Source organism: Bipolaris maydis, assembly GCF_028858645.1.
Source record: "Bipolaris maydis strain C4 unplaced genomic scaffold PSV08scaffold_15, whole genome shotgun sequence".
NCBI classification, from domain to species: Eukaryota; Fungi; Ascomycota; class Dothideomycetes; order Pleosporales; family Pleosporaceae; genus Bipolaris; species Bipolaris maydis.
In genome coordinates this window covers 209,563-229,914 of record NW_027093871.1, presented here as the reverse complement: position 1 = coordinate 229,914, position 20,352 = coordinate 209,563, and the positions used below count along the sequence as shown (strand labels likewise).

General features: G+C 49.1%; 8 protein-coding genes across 8 annotated transcripts; 4 read left to right on the top strand and 4 right to left on the bottom strand.

Annotated features, from left to right (window-relative positions):
- The first annotated feature begins 257 nt into the window (after window positions 1-257).
- On the top strand, window positions 258-2,103 carry PSV08DRAFT_365627 (guanine nucleotide exchange factor). Its single transcript, XM_014225383.2, has 6 exons — window positions 258-330; window positions 400-474; window positions 526-602; window positions 652-810; window positions 863-1,809; window positions 1,867-2,103. Exons 1-6 carry the CDS (start codon window positions 306-308, stop codon window positions 1,958-1,960), a joined length of 1,377 nt encoding a protein of 458 aa, XP_014080858.1. The 5' UTR covers window positions 258-305; the 3' UTR covers window positions 1,961-2,103.
- A 221-nt stretch (window positions 2,104-2,324) lies between these two features.
- On the bottom strand, window positions 2,325-4,055 carry PSV08DRAFT_230191 (uncharacterized protein; the record flags this gene model as incomplete). Its single annotated transcript, XM_014225382.1, has 1 exon — window positions 2,325-4,055. One exon carries the CDS (start codon window positions 4,053-4,055, stop codon window positions 2,325-2,327), a length of 1,731 nt encoding a protein of 576 aa, XP_014080857.1.
- Window positions 4,056-4,542: 487 nt separating this feature from the next.
- PSV08DRAFT_209461 (mitochondrial 54S ribosomal protein uL6m) lies at window positions 4,543-5,409 on the top strand. Its single transcript, XM_014225381.1, has 2 exons — window positions 4,543-4,944; window positions 4,997-5,409. Exons 1-2 carry the CDS (start codon window positions 4,560-4,562, stop codon window positions 5,374-5,376), a joined length of 765 nt encoding a protein of 254 aa, XP_014080856.1. The 5' UTR covers window positions 4,543-4,559; the 3' UTR covers window positions 5,377-5,409.
- Window positions 5,410-6,218: 809 nt separating this feature from the next.
- Window positions 6,219-7,360, bottom strand: PSV08DRAFT_374185 (uncharacterized protein; the record flags this gene model as incomplete). The annotated part of the gene is made up of 4 exons (XM_014225380.2): window positions 6,219-6,691; window positions 6,743-6,896; window positions 6,957-7,210; window positions 7,345-7,360. The coding sequence occupies 4 exons, from the start codon at window positions 7,358-7,360 to the stop codon at window positions 6,219-6,221; spliced, it is 897 nt and encodes a 298-aa protein (XP_014080855.2).
- Window positions 7,361-8,823: 1,463 nt separating this feature from the next.
- On the bottom strand, window positions 8,824-9,252 carry PSV08DRAFT_380975 (uncharacterized protein; the record flags this gene model as incomplete). The annotated part of the gene is made up of 1 exon (XM_014225379.1): window positions 8,824-9,252. One exon carries the CDS (start codon window positions 9,250-9,252, stop codon window positions 8,824-8,826), a length of 429 nt encoding a protein of 142 aa, XP_014080854.1.
- A 1,210-nt stretch (window positions 9,253-10,462) lies between these two features.
- Window positions 10,463-12,258, top strand: PSV08DRAFT_15808 (uncharacterized protein). Its single transcript, XM_014225378.2, has 5 exons — window positions 10,463-10,679; window positions 10,744-10,850; window positions 10,905-11,048; window positions 11,115-11,972; window positions 12,032-12,258. Exons 1-5 carry the CDS (start codon window positions 10,625-10,627, stop codon window positions 12,092-12,094), a joined length of 1,227 nt encoding a protein of 408 aa, XP_014080853.1. The 5' UTR covers window positions 10,463-10,624; the 3' UTR covers window positions 12,095-12,258.
- Window positions 12,259-13,032: 774 nt separating this feature from the next.
- Window positions 13,033-15,118, bottom strand: PSV08DRAFT_230182 (C2H2 type zinc-finger-domain-containing protein). The gene has a single exon (XM_014225377.2). The coding sequence runs from the start codon at window positions 15,024-15,026 to the stop codon at window positions 13,362-13,364; it is 1,665 nt and encodes a 554-aa protein (XP_014080852.1). The 5' UTR covers window positions 15,027-15,118; the 3' UTR covers window positions 13,033-13,361.
- A 534-nt stretch (window positions 15,119-15,652) lies between these two features.
- Window positions 15,653-19,347, top strand: PSV08DRAFT_230179 (uncharacterized protein; the record flags this gene model as incomplete). The annotated part of the gene is made up of 4 exons (XM_014225376.1): window positions 15,653-15,795; window positions 15,847-17,819; window positions 17,865-18,383; window positions 18,434-19,347. The coding sequence occupies 4 exons, from the start codon at window positions 15,653-15,655 to the stop codon at window positions 19,345-19,347; spliced, it is 3,549 nt and encodes a 1,182-aa protein (XP_014080851.1).
- Window positions 19,348-20,352: the final 1,005 nt, after the last annotated feature.

The following is a 20,352-nucleotide window of genomic DNA, read 5'->3' as shown; positions in this document are numbered from 1 at the left end:
GCGCCCGCGTAAAGTGGCAGAAGTGCCCCATTCACCGGGAGACGGACGGACCCTCGAGCCAACGACCGCCCCCTGCAAAACACCAGACGCACGTGAGGACGCTGGTTGTGTCTCGCGTGCACTTGCACCTGTCTGGCCCTGGTTTGGATCGTCTAATTAGTTATTCTTAGTTAGCTGGTTACGGTCCCTCAGTGACCATGATTATTAGTCGGTCGCATTGATGTCCCTGGCGGGGCTTCCCGCCCTGGACCTTTTATGCCACCCGCCGGTTCATCTTCTAGCATTCACCCCGCGCCTCGATCGCCATGTTGTCGCAAAAGACAGGAAAGGGTGTGTAGTGCTCCAACAACAAGCCGAGTGCTGTTGCGCCTGGCCGCTGCTAATCCATTGTTTTGCTAGCGAAACTTGACGACGTCACTCGTATTCTCGCCGAGCTCAAGACCGACCTCGACGCAAACAAACTCTCGGTCGAGCGTACGATCTTCCGCAGCGCATGGCAAGCAAGACTGCTCACCGACTAGACAGAAAGAAGGAATCTGCTCGAGCAGCTCAAGGTATATGGGCGCTCAGTCGACAATTCTGACCCCATATTTACCCAAGATGTACCTTGTCCAACCCCGTCGGTTAGCAACAGTATAATGACCACGACAGGGCCTACGAACATTAGGACAATATGCATTCCAAGGCAGCACTACTCCGGCCTCGCAAGAGGCCCTCCGATGCATAGCGAACGCACTGCTGCTCCAGCCCAAAACGCGCCAGATCCTAGTCGACCTGGGCCATGGCCCGCATGCAGCAGAAAAGCTAAAGGCAAGATACAGGCTGCCTATTCAATCTACACACCGTACTGACTCCCGTAAAGAGCGACAGTGTTGACGATGAATTCCTCGCCGCGCGTGTGCTTTTCCTCATGACCTATGATGCGCACCTCGACTACACACAGCTCGTGCGCGAGAACCAACTGGCAGAGAGTATCAATGCCGCCGTAGAACGGCACGCGAACCGATATTCGGTCACATCACGCCAACCTATGGAGCTCATGGCCCTGTCCGAGACACTCAAACTCGTCTTCAATATCATCCACTTCCACAAAGACCTGAGCCCCGAGTTCTCAAAGTCAATACCCAATGTTTTCAAAATCCTAGTATTGAGTGGTACTGTCCAGCCACCCCTTGCAGCCCCTGCAAGAGAACTAGTCAATGCGCTCTTACACCTGGACTTGGAAGACGAAGAGGGCAAAAAAGCAGTCTTCCCAGCAGACGACCCCAAACGCAACGCCGAGCACCTAATCAAAACCCTCGACAAAGCCATTATCGCCTACCCGCCCAAAGACCTAGACGACACCATAACCCCCCTCCTGACCCTCATCCGCCGCGTCTACGAAATTGCTCCCGAACAAGTCCAAAAAACAATGGAAAAAATGATCCTACCTACAACCGAAGAACGCGACCGCCCCCTCGGAAAATCAGACACCCTCCCCTCGCGCCTCCTCAATCTCTCTACTTCTGCCCACACCTCCACCCTCCGCGGCTCCATCTCATCCATGCTCTTTGAGCTCTCTCACAAGGACCCCGCAACTTTCGTGCATAACGTCGGATATGGTTTCGCGTCTGGATACCTCATGTCGAATAACATCCAGATGCCTGAGGAAGTCATCAAATCCAATGCATCCCAGGATATCGCGAATGGGATCCCGATCAATCCTATTACGGGACAGAGATTGGATAAAGAAGAACAGGTGCCGCAGGAGCCTATGACACAGGAGGAGAAGGAGAGGGAGGCGGAGCGGCTGTTTGTGCTGTTTGAAAGGTATGTTGATATTTTCTCTTGTGCTTGCATAGAGGGCTTGCTAATGGTGTATTGCAGACTCAAGGCTACAGGCGTTATGAATGTACAGAATCCAGTTGAGGAGGCGTATCGCTCGGGGCGTATAGAGGAGTTACCTGATGACGAGGATTGAATCGAACACCGATTCGCGAATTGATGATGTGAAGAAAATCATGTTACTATGATTATCAAATGAAACGAATATTTCCCTGTTTTGCCTGTGCTCCCCGCCCATGAGAAGGCTACACTGAGAATGAAAATGTACTGATTCCTGCTCTAATGATACTGTCCTTGAAGATACTTGTTAAAGAAAAAAAGATGCTCCCTGCCTAACCCGTGCTTTTTGTTCCTCGTCATAAAGTGGTAGTAAATATGCATTCCCCTTTGCCTTCGATTGCCCTAGATATGCTCTTCAAAATGACAAAAGCTGCTGATATTTTATGTCGCTCAGATGAATTCTGAATGGCAGAAGTGAATCAACCAGAATCCTTGAAATTCTAACCCTGCCAGTGCGACCGCCAGGTGCCTCCAGTGCTGCCTTTGGGTGTAACATTTGCTACTGGTGCAGGGATTTCGATGCTGGGTAGATACCCAGTACCACCTTCATTGCTGTACTCGTCCAACCAGATTAGTCCTGCAAGTCGTTGAAGCGCCGTGGTAACGAAGGTGCCAAGGTAGATATTGAGCAAGCAAGTGGGATATGCGCTTAGCCACAATATCAATAGCGCACCTGCGACCTTTTGCCACGATGACATGTTGTCAAGGATATCGAGCGGATTGAAGGCTTCAGCATCGTCCGTGTGTGAAGATGGCGATGCAAGCCAGTGCAAGACACCGCTTGCGTAGAATAGGAAAGCCCAACTACATGCGCCAACGGCGTATATAGCGAGTCTCATGTTCAGTTTGAAGAGAACAAAAAAAGTGAAGATGGTGCCAGCTGTAGCCACTACTCTGTGTACAAGCGATTTGACGAGCGCTGGCATGGAACTAAGGAACGCAAAGCCCTCGGCAATGTACTTGGTTTGCGATTCAAAGATATCAAGTCGCTGGGCGATGCTGTCGACTTTGGAGAGAGAGCGGTCGGCAGCTTGGTTTGTTTTGTTGATAGTGTCTTGGGTAACACCCATGTGGTTTGACAGGACCTCGTAGCTGCGTACCTGCGCCTCGTGATTGGATTGTAGACTAGACAGAGCACCTTCGTGGTATTGCTGCAGCTGATCGGTGAAGTACTTAGCAAGCTGTGAGCTCTCTAACACCAAGTCTTGCGAGAACGCTTGCATCCTCTCATGTATCTCATCAATCTCTTTACTTTGACTGTTAGCCAAGGCTGCTATGAGGGTCGAGATCGAGGACTCCATAAAGGTATGGAATTTTTCATCTATCGCCTCCACTGTTGCAACTGCTGTTGTCCGAACCGCTTGGATGTCTTCTCTAAGCTCTTGGTGAGAGTTTTGGACCTCCTCGGCGTACCGTCTCTGTTCACGAATCAGAAATTCGTATTCTGCTGTTGTTTTGTGCATATTTTCAGTCACACCACCAATAACCTTGGTTAGGTTTTTGAAAACTTCCAAGTGGTTTTCTCGTTCAATGGCGTCTCTGCTTGCCTGGCACATGACAATTGCATTCTGACGAGCATTGCTGAAGGATGTCCAGTACTGAGGCGTTGACTGAAGGCTCTTGAGACATTGCATATACTGGTATTCCTTGAAATCAGGGTAGCACTGCTTGTCTTCAGATACCATCGCTGGTTGAGCATGCCACCAGCTACCGCCTTTGTCACAATGCTTAGCAGCTGGAACGAGTATGTCGCAATATGGCGGCGCAACCGAATTGACTGGCTGAGCGCTTAGGAGTTCACACACAGCTAGCTTGGCTGCGTATTCAATTTTGACTTTATCAAGATATGCTTCCGGTCGACTTTTCGTAAACTCTGGCGCATGCTCCAGTAGTTTGCATTCGTTCATCAGGTGCGAAGCGGCCATCTGGGTGCATGTGGGTGCATTCTGCATGGAGGATACGATCCCAATAGCTTGTGTGATTACCTTTTGGTTCCTGGATGTTGTGTGTTGGAAAAGCGAATTGACATTGATAGTAGGTGCTGCGTCTGCTAGCGGGGAGTGATAGTAGGCAAGTGCTTTTGGAAGGAAGGAAATGCCTAAAACCAACAGCTTCGCAAAAGTGACCCTACCCCAAAGATTAAGAAACTGATTTTGTTGTTGGGTAGTCATAGTAGTGGAAATGACGGCAAAATCATGAGCGAAACAGTGCACGACCAAAATAGAAGGAATGAGAGTAAGGAGGGCGAGAGACAGCATATACCACGAAAGACCCCAGTGGTGTACTCAGTTGCCTCCTAAATAATGAGAGAGTGGAGAGGATTGGCAGTCGGCGTACCAAAGTAACAAGATTTTGTGTGATATCTGGGTGAGAGCAAGTCTGCAGTAGGAGGGCCTTTGGGCAGTGAGAGAGCGAACCGCTTTGGTCAGAAGATGAGACCATGTAGTTCAAACCAACCGCCGGCATTGGCTGTTGTAATGTACAGCATTCTTTGCAGAAGAGAAATGCGAGTTTTGTGGTGTTCCCAGATGAGATGAGAAGAGGAAGGCGCTGACGAGCGAGCCAATCAGACCCGCCAATGACGCGCTATCACGAGACTTGAGGATTGGATGAGTCAGCAATAAGTTGCGGATTCCCGAAATTCTCGCGGGAGTTATTACCAGCAGTGATACAAGATGTTCACCCCAGTCCGACAACGGTGCGCCCGAAGCCTTGCAAAGGCACCGATTCAGCCCGCTGACGCGATACCGACTTTTCTATTACCCGCATTCTCGAGACCATCACAGCAAAGGAGTTTTACCAGCACCGCACCATGTCAGTCCAAGATCGGCTCTGCGCCGCTCTCGATACCCCAGGGCGTCACCTTCAAGGTGAACGCGCCTTCAGCAAGAGATAAGGGATCACGTATACAGGCCATGTCTACAGTACATATCAAAGGTCCGCTCGGTGAACTTTCTATGGATATCCCTCCATACATCAATATCAACCAAGATGCGAACCCAAATGGTCCCACACTCTCCATTGAGGATGCTACAGATGCAAAGCAAAGAGCTATGTGGGGTACGAGTGCTGTACCTTTCCCAAACTCCCTCAATTGCTAATGCATGAACAGGCACCACCCGCGCATACCTCCAGAATCATATTCTTGGTGTGAGTGAAGGCCATAGCGCTATTCTCCGCTTCGTCGGTGTTGGATTTCGTGCCTCGGTTGAGGACAGCGCAACTACCGTCGATTCAGAATACCCCGGCCAAAAGTTCATCAATCTGAAGGTCGGATACTCTCACCCAGTCGAGCTGGGCATACCCAAGGGCGTTACTGCCAGCACACCACAGCCGACACGCTTACTACTAGAGGGTCCTGAGAAAGAGGTCGTCATGCAGTTTGCAGCAGAGATCAGGAATTGGAGAAAACCAGAGCCTTACAAGGGTAAGGGTATCTTTGTTAACGGAGAGACGATCAAGCTCAAGAACAAAAGAGTTGGAGGCAAATAGGTGGGACCTTCGACTATATATGTATATTACATGCACTGTGGCTATACTGGGTTGTGGCTGTCCGACACTAATGGGTCCTCGCCGCTGCTTATACAATATGTGGGAGAATACACGCAACCTGTTCTCCAGTTGCGAAACAACTTCGCGAAGTTTTCCTAGCCATTTTTTTGTCTCGGACTTTGCTATTGTCTGCTTTGGGTAAGGCAACCTGGGACGATCCAAACATTTCTTTGTATGGCCTCAAGGTCAAATTCAGGTGATATCAAGAAAACCCGAAGCATTACTAACACGCTATTCATCTTGAAGTTGATGTATACATACAAAGGGTTATTATCAAAGATTGAAAGATCACTCTTGAAGCCAATTGCGATTCATGTTATCCCAGTCGTGTCGAGGGTATTTTCCGAGAATGAACAAGCATCCTTCGGCCGAAGTTCACGAGATCGATTTGTTTCAACAATTGTGGGATTGGCAAGCCAGGGGATGATATGGAATGTCTGATCAATATTGAGACACGAGCAGTGGATCGGCGTTGGTCGGCAGCAACCTTGGCGACTTATTTGGTGATCGTCTGTCTCCTCACAGTTGGCAGAACTGCAAAGCGGTTGCCCTATCATCGTGATAGACAATACCCTCCAAGCACAGCAGGATCACCGCCCGCGAGCACAGCAGAAATTTCTGGACCAACATGGCATATTTAGCTTTGAGGCTGGTACGTTTACCGACATCTCTGGTCATCAGGAATAACTCGTTGTGCCAAACCCCGATCCTGAATGACTATTGCTAGTTGCTCTGGGGTTCCAATTCTATCAGATGTGAAGATGCACGCATTTTCATTTCATTCAATCAGCTATAACCGATTTTGTTACTGTGATCTTGCCAGCCCCATGATTCTCTATCAGATCCTCCTTACTTCCTTCACTAGAACGGCCAGAAATTTCCGTCTTTATTGTTAGTCCGTACAGCTCTTCTGGGTGTTTTTCAGCGTTTGCCTTTCTGCTGTCCGACGTTCTGATGTAACCGCGGCTATTGTATGCGTATGATGGAGTGTTGCTGGAGACGGACTTCGCCTTTCGATATAGTCCTGGACCACAGCCGACGATAACAACAACAGACGATTCGACTATGCTCCACAACGCAAGCCACGTCCCGACCGACGTCATTCTTTTTGGGCTGATAGTTGTGCCGACCTGAATCATACGGACGATACTGGCAATGACGACCAAGAGACCCAGCCCAAGCAGAGTGCATATTTGCAACTTGCGCATCAATGGTATACGGAGATTTCTTATGACACCAATGGAAAGGATCATGACTAAAGAACGATTAGCATTACTTGAGAGCATTGAGAGCAGAATGAACTTACTCATAATATCTGTTGTAAGGTCGGATGTGAAGCCTGCCCGAAAACTGATCAAGGGCCGCCGACCATCATCAGCGCCACAGCCATCTTGATCAAACCAGAATGAAGGACTTGGTCCACAAGCAGTGATATGCAAGACAATCACTACAATAAAAGACTGTTTTCTCATGTTAGTTCATGGCCGACAAAGTGCGTATCGAAAAGGATTGAAACTCACAATCACACAATAACATAGGACTGCCCACCAACAATTTTCGTACGACTTGATGCCAGCCATGATTCTCTTGTAGAAGGCTAACAGGGAGAATTCGACGCTCCATAGCGTGAGCCATAGTCCCGGATTAGTGAAGAAGAATATCTTTTGCGCATGGAATTCGTCTTCGGCGAGGCTGGGATAAGGGGCAATTCTCCTTTCTTGCACGTCCAGCATCCTAAACAGAAGACCCACTTTGCTGATGTAGACAGACGTTACTAACAACAAGGTACAATTACACAATGTAAAAACGGGTAACAGACCACGATCTAGCCGTACCGTGCCGCGTTTATGGTCATCGCGTTACTTCATTAAGCTTCCGAACCTAATCGGCTCTACATAAGCATCCGACGCGGGGCGAAAAACATCTTTGAGCCTTCATAATCCATCAATCTTCGGCCTTCTTGGCTGGCGCAGTTGGATACCTCGGTACCCCCTACTTATCTCCAGTCGGTCGCGCGGTCCTTTATCTTGGCAGCCTTCACATCTCTTGCGGCATCATAGACGTTTGATCCTCCTGACTTCGATGTCACGCATTCAATTCGGATCGCAGACATCAGTTCCACCCGTTCCAACGCATGTATGTGGATCAAACTACTGGATTTCCATATGAGGCAGGTTACCTTTCGTTCGCGTCTCGGTTCTGATCCGGGATTTCTGCAGAAGTGATGCCGTATCGCATCTACCAATACAGGCCTTTCAGTTCTTTCGCAGTTCTAGTACTAGTGCTTTCATCATGACTCTCGTAGTATCCGTTTATTATCAATTGTGGTAGACATGGTGCCTTGTTAGGCGCCGCCAAGATCAAAGGGGTGTCACCATGTTGTTCGAGAATCGGAAGGGTATCAAGGGGGTAGATGAAGAGAATTCGATCACTGTATAGCCGGACGACAACCGGGGCAATATTCTTACAGCGTGATCTAGAACTGTAGTATCTGTCACCGCTGGATCTATTCAGTGTTGTTGGCTTCGAAGTGGGGCATCTGAATTGTCCGCAAAAAGGATTCTACACAGTAGTAAGCTGACCTTTTCGCAGATCGTCATAACAAGCGGTATCAGCGTCACAGCAAACCCCACACAACCCCAAATCCACATTGGCCACTACGCAGCAACTACAGCAACAACTTCAGTATCGTCACCAGTTTCACCCCTGCGACAAATCGTCTTCTCTCGAACCAAACGTAGTGTGAGATATGCACGCAGACAACGAAGATGGCTTGCCTGCCACGATTAAATCTTCACTCGATCTTACATCAAACGCATCACAAGATCGCAACCTAGGGGCCCGAATTATCTTGCTAACCGCCAGTCCCAATCTCACGTATACACAAATTTCATACAGCTCTCCATCTGGCAACAAATTCCTGGCAGCCGCACCGCAACTGATATCTTCAGCCTCCGCAAAACCTTTTTCATAGTCACTTTCAAATCTTCACACAAGGTTTTTTAACGCGAGATCATCATCTTCTTCCACGTAGTCTAATAATACATTACCACAGGCTTAAGGTATCTACAATGCAGCATCGGGCTTCGCCTTTAGGGTTCCTCGCGATGCACAAGAAACCAACGATCTTTCATCGTACCCGACCCTCTTGTTGTAATGTCTGAGTCATCGTGATGGATAGGGAAGTTGCGAAAAGAGTTTATAGTGTGATGATCAATGAACTCGATTTGAATGTCTTGCGTAGCTCAGTCTTTTTTTTTGCAAGGTATACCGACAATGATATGTACCAAAAACCCATGATCAAAGTCCACACTTAAATCCATCGTCAGATTCCCTTGTGCCTCTCTGCCGAAGTGCCCATGCCTTCATGCCTTAGTAGTGTTTGGCTTAGTGAAAACATTTAAGGTCGGGCTTGATCTCTTTCATGCGCGCGACGACCTCGAGGCCAACTGCGTCGTGATCCGCTTCTTCATAGAGGACGTTGGCAATCTTCGATGCCTGCACGTATACTTGTGCTTCACCTTCGCCCAGGCCCGCAGCCTTTATGGCGGTTTGGTATGGTTCCATGCCTCGGATCTCTGCGAGCTCTAGCAGTCTAATCCACTTCTTCTTGTTCATGTGACGGATAGCTTGTGTCAAGGGGTGTGACTGCTTGATATTGGAGTTGGGGGCAGTATACTCAATCGTTGGTCCGGCCAGCTGGCATGACATGTATTTTTTCTTCATATTTCCAAGATCGCGCAGCTCTCTACCATTCGGAACTTTTGTCCATACAACGAGTACTCCTAGTAGACTAAAGGGAAAATACGAAGACATGATATGGTTTGGTTACAAAAACATTTCGCTTCTGCCTGCTTACGACAAGACCGATCCCGACTCTATCACCCGCATCAACCCCGCTTTATGTTTCAAGAAGGATCATCTTGTACAATTCACCGACTTTGAGGACCTATTCTACATTTAGATCCAATTTTCTTTAAACGTTGGAGACGTAGCAAGGAGTTTCCAGGTTTTAGCGCTGAAGAAGCTTTCTTAATTTCTCCTTGTTTGACTACTGCACTATTTTGGGAGCAAAAATCATTTTATACAGCCATTGGAGAACTACCGTAAAGTCAAAACAAATTTTTTATCATGTTTTCGCGATCTTGAAAACGCAAACAACAACGGCGCCTGGCGGCCCGGACCGCTCGGCAGTATTACAGGTCCTACTGGGCCAGCCCTGCTTTAACATCACTAAAGACGAATAATTGCTAAATACGATTTGTTTCTCCGTATCGCCATACTTGCTGCCTTGTCCCATCCCGATTAGCTAGCCGCTCGTGTCGGAGCTGCTACTACTGTCGCGCAGATTGCCTAGTTAGACCACAACTGCCTGCGCAGTGGACCCCGCATGAGTAGCTCCTGGCCTCGCGCAATTCGTCAAAACAGTGTTGCATTTCTTATAGCGACAACACTGTTTTTAATGTAGTCAGGACTACTCGTAGACCTTTGTCTTTACCCCTCTATACATAGGCTGCTTTCTATGGTTGGCACGCGTAAACAGGCGTCGCGGATGCGGGAGCCGTCTTGAAATGTTCAGCGACACCTTTTACTCCAGCCTAGTCTGCCATGACTTCGAACACAAATATTTAACGTGACTGAGATGCGAACCTGTATTCTTTTTTAGACGCTCGAAATACTATTAGAAGCTAAGAGACGTCATTGTTATCTGTCACAGGATGCCACAAGCTCAAGAGCGTTGAGGAGCGCTGGTGGATTGCTCACTAAACTATCTGTGAAGAATCAGGACATTGCGTGAGGAAACAGAACAGCGATTCGTTAACAAAATATATTATGTGGGTGGCCAGCGCCCGTCTAGTACCCCGCCAGCTCTCAGCTAAGCAGCAGAATCTACGTAAGTGTCATGGCAACCAGATATAATCTCTCAGCTATGATGTCACTCTGAGAGTGGGGTATGGTGTTAGACTCACCACGTCACACCTTCTTTTAAGGAGCTAGTAATGCAACAATGAGATGCAGCTGTGCACAGCCCACCAGCACAAGTGCCTTTACTGTCGATTGTCTAATTATTAACACCGTGCACCAGGTTGCTGTCCATGTCATATTTCCGAAACCTTTTCTTGTTCAAGATACATTGATAGTAGGTGGCTATACAACAACTGGCCCGTTGTGAGAGGTACCAGTAAAGATGTCAGGCCAGAATTTGACCCTCACTGCAAGTGATGGAACTGAGTTCGTTGTTGGTACGTAACCATACATGCCAGCTCACCATATCATTTTGCATCGAACTCTAATAGCGAGTCTCAGAGAGGCGGGTTGCTGAGCATTCTGCTCTTATCAAAGATCTTCTTCGAGACATCGCAGTCGATTCTGACGATGAGATACCTCAAGGCACCAATGTCCCGATTACGGAAGTATGTTTAGTTGCTCGTAGTGTATGAGAAGTCGTTTGCTCATGTAGTCGGCAGGTTGACAGCCAGGTATTGCAAAAGGTGCTTGAGTGGTGCAGGCAGCGCGTGGCTCCTGATCCAGCTAGAGAAACAGGTCCGTGGACTCACATGGATGAGCAAATGGAACAGATCGACAACAGCATGTTAATCAAAATCATAAAGGTACTTAGTTTGGCCTATCAATCATGCTTACAGTGATCATTTAAGTTGCTCATTAATGGCCCATAGGCATCAAATTACCTTGATATCAAGGCTCTTCTTGAACAATCTCAAGACGTAGCTTCGAATAGGATCAGAGGCAAGTCGCCTGAAGATATCAAAAGCATGTTCAGAATCCAGGAATATGCTGTTCCGCCAAATCTTGACTTCAGCTCTTCTGCAAGCTCCGAGACGGTCACGTTACTACCTTACACTAGCAATTTTCATGCCACAGTCACCGCAGCATGGCAAGTTCGCCATATGCTGCAACAAATACTTCCAAATGAGCTTGCAAATCCGATTGCCAGTTCTGGATATAGCCCCTGGTGGGTCAAGCGCAGAGTCGATGAACGCACATACCACGCGAGCGATTTCTCTCATCCTAGCGTTGCAGGCTTGTACCTCAGTACTGATCCGATCCCCTATCCGCCGAGTGAGTTCGTCAAGATGCGCCCAAGACGTATAGTTTTCCAGACGAGAGCGGCAGATCAAGGTTGGGTTTCATGGGGAGGAGAAGGAACTTTCAACAACAGTCATACGTGGTTCGAGGCTAGTATCTTACGCCCTTTGACGGACAGGGTAGCGAGTTCTGGAAACTTCACAGCGCTCGAAGACGATGAGAAATTGTCAGAGCCTTTCCGAAACGCTGAATCTGCAAGAGAGATGCTCAACGAGAAAGGTTGGGATTTTGTTTACAGTGACAATGGTGAGTTCACTTGGAGAGTATGCAACAACATCACGGCACAAAGAGAATTCCAGGACTACAGGAATGAGTGGAGAAGGAGCGTCGATACTGTGGTGCAGGATCCGAGAGCGCTAGGTGAAGGCAAAGGGTTTCTGGATCTATTAGAACCAGGACATCTCGTGGTTCTTTGGGCAAGAGCAGAGGTAGGTCTGAAACATTTCAGAGCAGATTGACTAGGTATGAATTCTAATGGACTATCTAGTATGGGGGATGGGTCCATTATGTGGAAGCAGCTACCGTCGAAATCGAGCTTGAGCTACTGTAGGCTGGGAAGATTGACACAAAAGCAAGGGGGTGATGACAAGTGGACGCCATTGATCCGGGCGGAACATCTCCGTTACACTGACACAGTTAAACTACTACTCATTTTTAACAAGGCTGATGTTGATATTGAAGATAAGAACAAATCTTGGGCACTTCGTTTGCCCCCATACTTACGAAGCAGCTTCATATTATGGAGATTGCCCTACTTCTATCGAATATTCGCGAAGCTAGACTTTAATTCAGGCTTCCCAAATCTCTATGCAAGAAAGGAACGTAATCGAAAATAGCATCCTTGGAGAGAACTACCATGGTGCGGAAATATCCTAACGCTGACAGATAGGCCCAAATTTGGACCACTCAGGCTTACATATCGCAACAATAATTGTTATTGCACACCTGACAGAGGCAGATGGTAGAATTATAAACGTGAAAAAAGACGATTGTAAAATCGTAAAAACATGGTGGTCCAACTTTAGAGGACTTTGTTCGGTGTCTTTGCCAAGACATCGCTGACTATAGATGCCATTCGCTATATCATCAACTTGGACTATCGACGCGCAAAACGTATACAAACATAGTTAAGAAGATCCTCCAGCGTATCGAATAGACTTTTCTTAATGCTAGAAATTGCTTCAATCGCATCTTGGTTGCTCATGGTGTACCAGTGCAGGGGATTACTAGTAACTCTTGGGCAGAAAATTATCGTCCAGTTCTGGGTATAACATGAAGAACTCCTTGTACAGTAGATCAACCATCCAATTCATGAAGCTTTAATTCATCTCGTAGATCTCTCTGGCTTTAGTCACTCGTCCAGCTAGTTGTCCATCAGACAGTGCAGGTAAAGGTGAATGTACTTGTCTCCTCTATAGTAAGACTCGTGACTCGATACAATCAACACTTATTCATCGCATACACATAAACATGATTAGGAAAAAAAAGTCCCAAAAACAATTCTCAAGATTCAAATGCTGATACCGAAACCTCCCAAAGGGGGGAGCAAGAATGCTCTAACAGCACTGGCAATATGAGCTACACACTCCACCTAGTTCCTTCTGCCCAACTGGCCAGGTAGCTAGTCTATACAGCTCTCTCACCCTCACCATCTCTCACCATCTCTCCTCCCCACATCTGCACTGGGAAAACAGAAAAGAAAAGAAAACAAGAGTCCATCACAAACGCCAATCATGCTCATAACTCGTGACGAAACCCGCATAACAAAAGGAAAAAAAGCCGAAAACGCAGACCCCCCCAAAGGAAACCGACACCAACTACTGCAGCAGTGGATCGCGGAAATGCTTCTGGTGGTTATTCCTCCGCTCATTGCCAGCTTGGTACCTGTTCCTTGCGCGCTGCTCCTTCTGGCGATCCCTCTTCTCCACAGCCTCGACTTCCTTCTTCTTCGCATCTGTCACACCCGTCATGCCGTGGAGCCCGTTGTTGCGGGATGAGATGAGCTGGCGCTTGACGTCATGGCCACGGCCACGGAGTTGGACTTGCTGATCGGCAGCGTCCATGTTAGTGTCGCCGTCTTGGTCTTCGGGTGCAGGGAGGGCGCCTGGGATGGCACGGCGCTGGGCTTCTTCCATACGCTCGGCTACGCCTGGGTAGTTGCGGAGGTTCTGGCGGTAGTACTTGTTGAGAGATCGGTGACCGGCGGTGCGGCCAGAGGGCAGGTGCAGCTCATAATCGTCGTAGTAGACGGCTTGGGGCGTGTGGTGGGCGTGCGAGTGGAAGCCATCTGCTGCGCGATGCGGACGCGGGTCAGTATGGCTATGGTGCTTGGACTTGCTGAGGGACTTGTGGCGGTGGCTGCGGTCGATGGGGACAGCTGTGATTTCATCGGTGGGCACGCTCGAAACGGTACTGTCGGTTTCCCAGCCCTCATCTTCTTCAGCATTGCTGGACATGGCGGCATCGTCTTCGGTGGTTGTCTTAGTCTCGCGTCTCGCTCCAAGCTTGATTCCACCTCCTGTGGTCGACGAAGAGTCGTCTGAATCCTCGGCCTCCTGTTCCCTCTCGTTGAAGTCGGCGGCGTCTGGGTACGAACTTCGGAAGTCGTAGAACTCGCCAATCTCAACAAGCTCTAATTCAGTTTCGAAGGCAATCATGCAGTGACCGCGGTCACGCATGTGTGTTTGGATGCCAGAGGCAGTGTGGAGTACTTTGTGGCACTTCAAGCACTCGTGGTAGACATGCACCTTCTCATGCAGGTACTTGATCAGCTCCTCCGGTTGGACAAGGAATTCCTTCTCGGGTATGAACATGCCGTGGAATCGGCTCATGTGCGCGACGTTGAGCTGGAAATTGGGAGACTTGTAGTTGCAGAACAGGCAGTCAAGTAGAGGATCAGCAGCAGGCTTGGTGGAGGCGGCGACTGAGCTCTTGTCGTCTTGGGTTCCAGCAGACTCTTCTGACGCGGGAGCCTCGCCGTTGAGGGTAGTCTTCTTTACAACATGGGCGAGATCAGATATTTCAGTATCGGCATCGCCATTGATAGTAGCCTCGGACTCAGCCATGGACTCTCCGAGAGAAAAGGCAGAGCTGACCATGGACCCGGTCACGGACGCGGCATCATCCAAGTGCGCACCCTTTGCGGATTTTGCCACATTCATACGGTGCTTTTGGCTGTTGAGATGATTGTTGTAGGCATTCTCGCTAAAGTATGTTTTCTGGCATGCGGAGCACGACTTTTCAAATGAAGCCTTGGCGGCAGTGGCGGCAGCGCTGGCTTTGTTGGCGAGGACCTTCTCGGTGAAGATTTCAGAGGACAGAGGAGGGAGGGAGGCAACGCGACGCTTGAGGTTGTAGCGATGCCAGTCGGTTTGCATATGCGCCCGCTGCAACTCGCTGGACCGGAAGGCGACCTGGCATGTGTTGCAGGTAAAAGGATGCGTGGACTGGATATTCGCCTGGGTAGGCACTTGCGACGCCATATCTGCTGCTGTTGTCCAGGGCTTGGGCGTGATTGCAGTCAGAGGGGCGGAGGGAGGGGAGAGGAGAGGGGAGAAATAAAAGGCGATTTAGCAGGTGGGGGTAAGTGTGGGAAACGGTAGCGCGGTTAGGTCAGGGCCTTTATGACTGGCCGGGGGGCAAAATTCTCTAGCCGGATGATACGGCGCTGATTAATGGGTGCCAGAGGCGGTGTTTGAGATGCAGACACGGCGGGCAATGCTGGTCACGGCGGAACTGGTGGAAAGGGCGCAGCAACGGGGGATGCGGCGAATATTGAAGTGGACGGCCATGACATCAGCTGTGGCGCCAAGCCGCGGGCACATGGCATCCCTGCAGCGGGTGAGAGCCGCATGGCAAGAGCGACCAACCCACTGGCCGCTACTCAGCCCTATGGCCTGTCGAGACCTGCTCGTCTGAGATGAGACGCTCAGTACGTGACCGCTCCAGCGCGCCATGCCATTCACCAAAGTACTGCTGCCCACCGTCTTCACTCTCTGTTTGCGCTTAGATGGTTGCAGCTGCCGATGACATGGCCGTGTCGCAAGCAACCGAGCAACCACACACCCCTCCGCCCACCCTCTCCCGCCCAACCTTATCATCCACGGCAATGCTGGGAGAACCGCCAAGGCATCCGTCACGTGCCCTAGACAGCACCCGATTGAGCAATGTCGTAGAGGTCCAAGACCCTCGTCGCGTCTTGGAATGCTCCCAGGCGGAGCGCCAGCGCCAGTTCCAGCACCTTGTGCGACAGTAAGTCTCCCTCGGCTCGTGCACCTTGGGACAATGCGCTGACCACGGTAGCTACCTGTCCCAGATCCTCTACGGCTGTAAGAGCCCCTACTGCACTACCCCCACTTGCCTCTCGTCCCACAAGCGCAATGCCTCCAAGCCCCACCGTCCTCCTACACACCTTACTGCCACCGCCCTTGCCCACTACCTTGCCAGTCAAGACGACCCCCAGAGAGGGCTGTGTCCTCATGACCTCAACATAGCCCCATCTTCGTTCCAGCTGGGCAGTAGCTCAGTACAGTCGACACGTGGTTTGGAAAAAGACACTGTCGTGCATGTTCCATCAGAGCAGCAAGCACGTCAGCATGGAGATAAACGTATTGGGACTGGCCAAGGCGACACGCATGTCCGTCACCAACCTCAACAAGAGCAGGTTAGCACTATGGGCGAGCTCATGCGCAGACAACAGGTTAGGAAGGATCCAAAGGCGCTTGGTCAGAATTTGTACGACAGTCTCGCCATGATATATTCCTATACCAAACAAATACCCACTTCCGCCTCCATATTTGCTTCTCTACATCCCTCCCATGACGCCTCTCCCCAAAATGAACACAGCTCCAGGACAAACAGGCATGACGCGAACACCAGTTTGGAGTTGACGCCTGCAAAGGAACATATCAGTTTAGCACATGTGAATGCAAAGCCCCACACAACATGTGAACATTCACAAAGGGCCTATGACAAGGCAGCAACGGGCAAGCTAGCTGCTCAAGTTGTTCATAATGGTCAACATATCCATAGGATACCTTACCACCCTCCAAATAGCAAAACACGAAGCCAATTCTACACAGATACAGAGAGCACTCCATCCGAAGGAGCGACAGCTGCAACCATGCTATCTATTTCAAAGTCCGGTAGAAAATGTTTTACGATTGGAGGGGCGAACCCAGCCATTACGAACGATACAAGAAAAAATCCAAAGGCACTAGAGAGTCCTAACGGAAATTCTGCAAGCTCGAACCAAATGGATCGCAGTATACCTGTCTTGTCTAGCCTGAGCTGCAGCATTCTAGATGAACTCAAAGAAGAGATACGCCCTAATCGAGACAAAAGACTTGCAGATTGCAATCATGTCGTAGATTTTGACAGCCGTCGTCCGAACCGACGAACAAAGCCCATTATTGATCGATCGTTGTTCTACACACTGAGCGACCCTGAAACATTACTCTCCTCTTTCCGTGAGAGCAGCGCGGCCTTCAAAGACTCGCCGCTTCCCCATCTTGACTCGCATCGATTGGTTATCTCTTTTCGAGACTGGAACCGCCGGAATGGTGCTCTCATTTTCGATAGCTTATGCCTGTCACTGGAGGCTCTGTTTGCACCGCCTCCCGAACTCAGCCTCCACAAAAGCCCTCGTCTGAGACCATCCATCAAGAGCGCCTCTCCTAGCAGTTTGTCGGGACAGGCAAAAAGCAACAGTAAATCAGAGACTCGACCACGCTACCTCAGTACTGAAGAGGCTGCTCATATTGTCATGATATGCATACACGCTTTGACCTCACTGGTGCCGATTGGTTGGCCGCATACGTGGGCACAAATCCGAAAGTTGCGATCGTGGGGTATTATTGTACCCCATGCGGTCCCTAACACCGATACTTTCACAGACCCGTATATGGACATTATTGATGAGCTCGAATATGAGCCCGGGTTACGCCTTGCAAGTCGCTTGTGCCGCGCAATTGGAACGCGATGTTGCTTTGAACACATCCTCAACAGTCTGAGCAATGGCGATGAAGAATCTTCAACTACTAATGAGTCACTTTTGGATGTTGTTATCAATCACTTGGAAGTAGTGGAGCGTGTTGCATTGGCAAACAAGCGCAGACTTAATCGTGATCAAGACAGTGAGAGTGATCCGGGGTGGACTGTGACAGCTACATTCGTAGAGTGGCTGAGAACCGTCATAATCAAAGAATGGGATAGCAAGGCTGAGATCAACAAATGGACCAGTGTTGGTACTGCCGTGGTCATGCTGGATAAACTTCGTAAGCCATCGATATCTAGTTCATAGGGCAAGCTAACACTCCCAGATTTGAAATACCAGTCTCTCAACTTGCGCCGCAATATGTTTGAAATGCCTATACTAAACGAGCGTCTTAATGCGGTGAGCGAGCCTGCGGCATTCGTCGCATGGAAGGAAAAGCCAAACACCCTACACATTTTGCAGTATACTTGCCTATTCTCTGCCCAACATCTGGTCGCCTACTTTCGCACAATCAACTTCTCAGAAATGATGAAGCACTATGACCACACCATGCGCAATCAGCAGATGCAAGCATCACTCAAGATATTCCTTCGAGAACCCTATTGGTGGGTCATCAAGAGCCGTCTGAAGGTTACCCTTAGCGAATACCTCGTCTTGGATGTCAGTCGAGAAGATCCACTAAAAGACACGCTTGATCAACTGTGGGGTCAAGATAAAAGAATGCTTCTCAAGCCACTAAAAGTAAAGATGGGCTATGGTGAAGGAGAAATTGGTGTCGATCATGGCGGAGTAACGTATGAGTTCTTCCGCGTAATTCTGAGTGAGGCATTCAAGCCTCAGCACGGTAAGTACATGCGGATTTAGTCGAATTAAGGTATGACCTAACTTTACAAGGCATGTTCACAATCGACCCGCAAACGAGAATGACTTGGTTTCAGCCCAAGAGTCTCGAACCGCTGTGGAAATTTGAGATGCTTGGCATCCTTTTTAGCCTCGCTGTATACAACGGCATCACGCTTCCAGTCACATTCCCGCTGGCCCTTTACGAATATCTCCAAACTAGCGGAAGCTCACGTCATACCCATGCTGTTGATAAAGACGCCTTGGAATATATTAGAGACGGCTGGCCAGCTTTGGCAGACAGCTTCCAAGAACTACTATCCTGGAGTGACGGTGACGTCGAAGACGTCTTCATGCGCGAATACGTCTTCAGCTACGAGGTATACGGCCAGAGAATTGACCACAACCTCAAACACCCATTCGGCAACGAAAGTCCCGACGAAGAACCAGACATGGTAACAAACGAAAACCGCACCCAATACATCCGCGATTACATTCGCGCACTAACCCACGACTCTGTCGCCCCTCAACTCCAATCCTTCCTCAAAGGCTTCCTATCCTGCATCAAACCCAAAAGCCTCCACCTCTTCACTCCGACCACCCTCCGCGCCCTCGTCGAAGGAACCCAGCACATCTCCATCGCCGACCTCAAACGCTGTGCAAAATACGAAGAAGGATACAGCGTCACTAACCCCACTATCCAGACCTTCTGGGAAATTGTCGAGAAATACAGCCAAGAGGATTGTAGACACCTACTCGAGTTCGTCACGGCGTCAGACCGTGTACCGGTTACTGGGTACGAGAGCATCACGTTCCATATTGCGCGGATTGGAGGCGCGCCGCATGCGCTGCCGAGTAGCTCGACGTGCTTTGGGAAGTTGTATTTGCCTGAGTATAGAGATAGGGGGGTTATGGAGGCGAAGATGATGTTGGCTATACGGAGTTCGAAGGGCTTTGGGCTTGTGTAAGGTCTGGGAACTTTTGTGGAATTGGTTTTTGTTGTTTGGGGATTGGGGATAGAATGTTTGGGGGTTAGTATCGGTATTTCATGCGTACGTATAGATTGTTCTGGAAATGGAAAGAGGGATATTAGAGTGGGTAGGGAGTTTCAATCAGATATCTTTTGTGCATGTTTGTTGTAGGAACGACTTCTGTAATGGAGAAGCTGGGGGCACTTACCGCTTCTTGTTCTGATCATGTTGACGCGTTTTGCTCTGCATTTGCAGGCAGAACCTGAATGTTGATTATGGTATTGTTCCGTTGTATAATGGCAGGAATATCCGCACTGCTGAGGTATCATAGCCTTCCTGAGAACCTTCTCCGTAGCATAGTCGCATTAATAGCGTCATGTGTCACGGGCGGCTCTGGTGTGCGTGTTATGGTCAGAAAGTTATGTTTCAGCTGTTAACTGCGCCCGGATCTAAGGAAAACCTATGTGCAAGTCACGTAATATCATGTATCATGTCGGAAGGGCCCACTATATTTATCTTGGTTTGATCAGTGCCATACCAAAGGATTCATCCGAATCTTTCGCGTCGACGGAACAGCTATTGCTACATAATCTGCTAGAGAAAGAACCCTGGACCGCCGCCCAGCTTATCCAAGACGATATCGCGCTCAGCGCCTGCAAACTAAGTATGGCCAATCTCAATGCCGCATCAATGATTGCCCCTACGTCCGTATTTCTGCTGACCGCTGACACGATGATATCACGTTATCGCGTTCATTGGATAGCGGATTTTAGGTAGCGGCTTGGAAACTATACCCTTGCAGCTCATGCCAACTATAGTCAAGGCCAAGTTAGCGTGTGTCGAGTCGACGTACCCTGGAGTGTCTCCTATAATCCAGTAACAAGCATATTACTATCCTTCTAAGCATGACTCGCTTGAAGATAGTTGGAATATGTGAAGTGGTGAGCTTTTATCTCACTGCTATGAGCAACAATCACAAGGATAAGTTGGAAGAGCTGAATT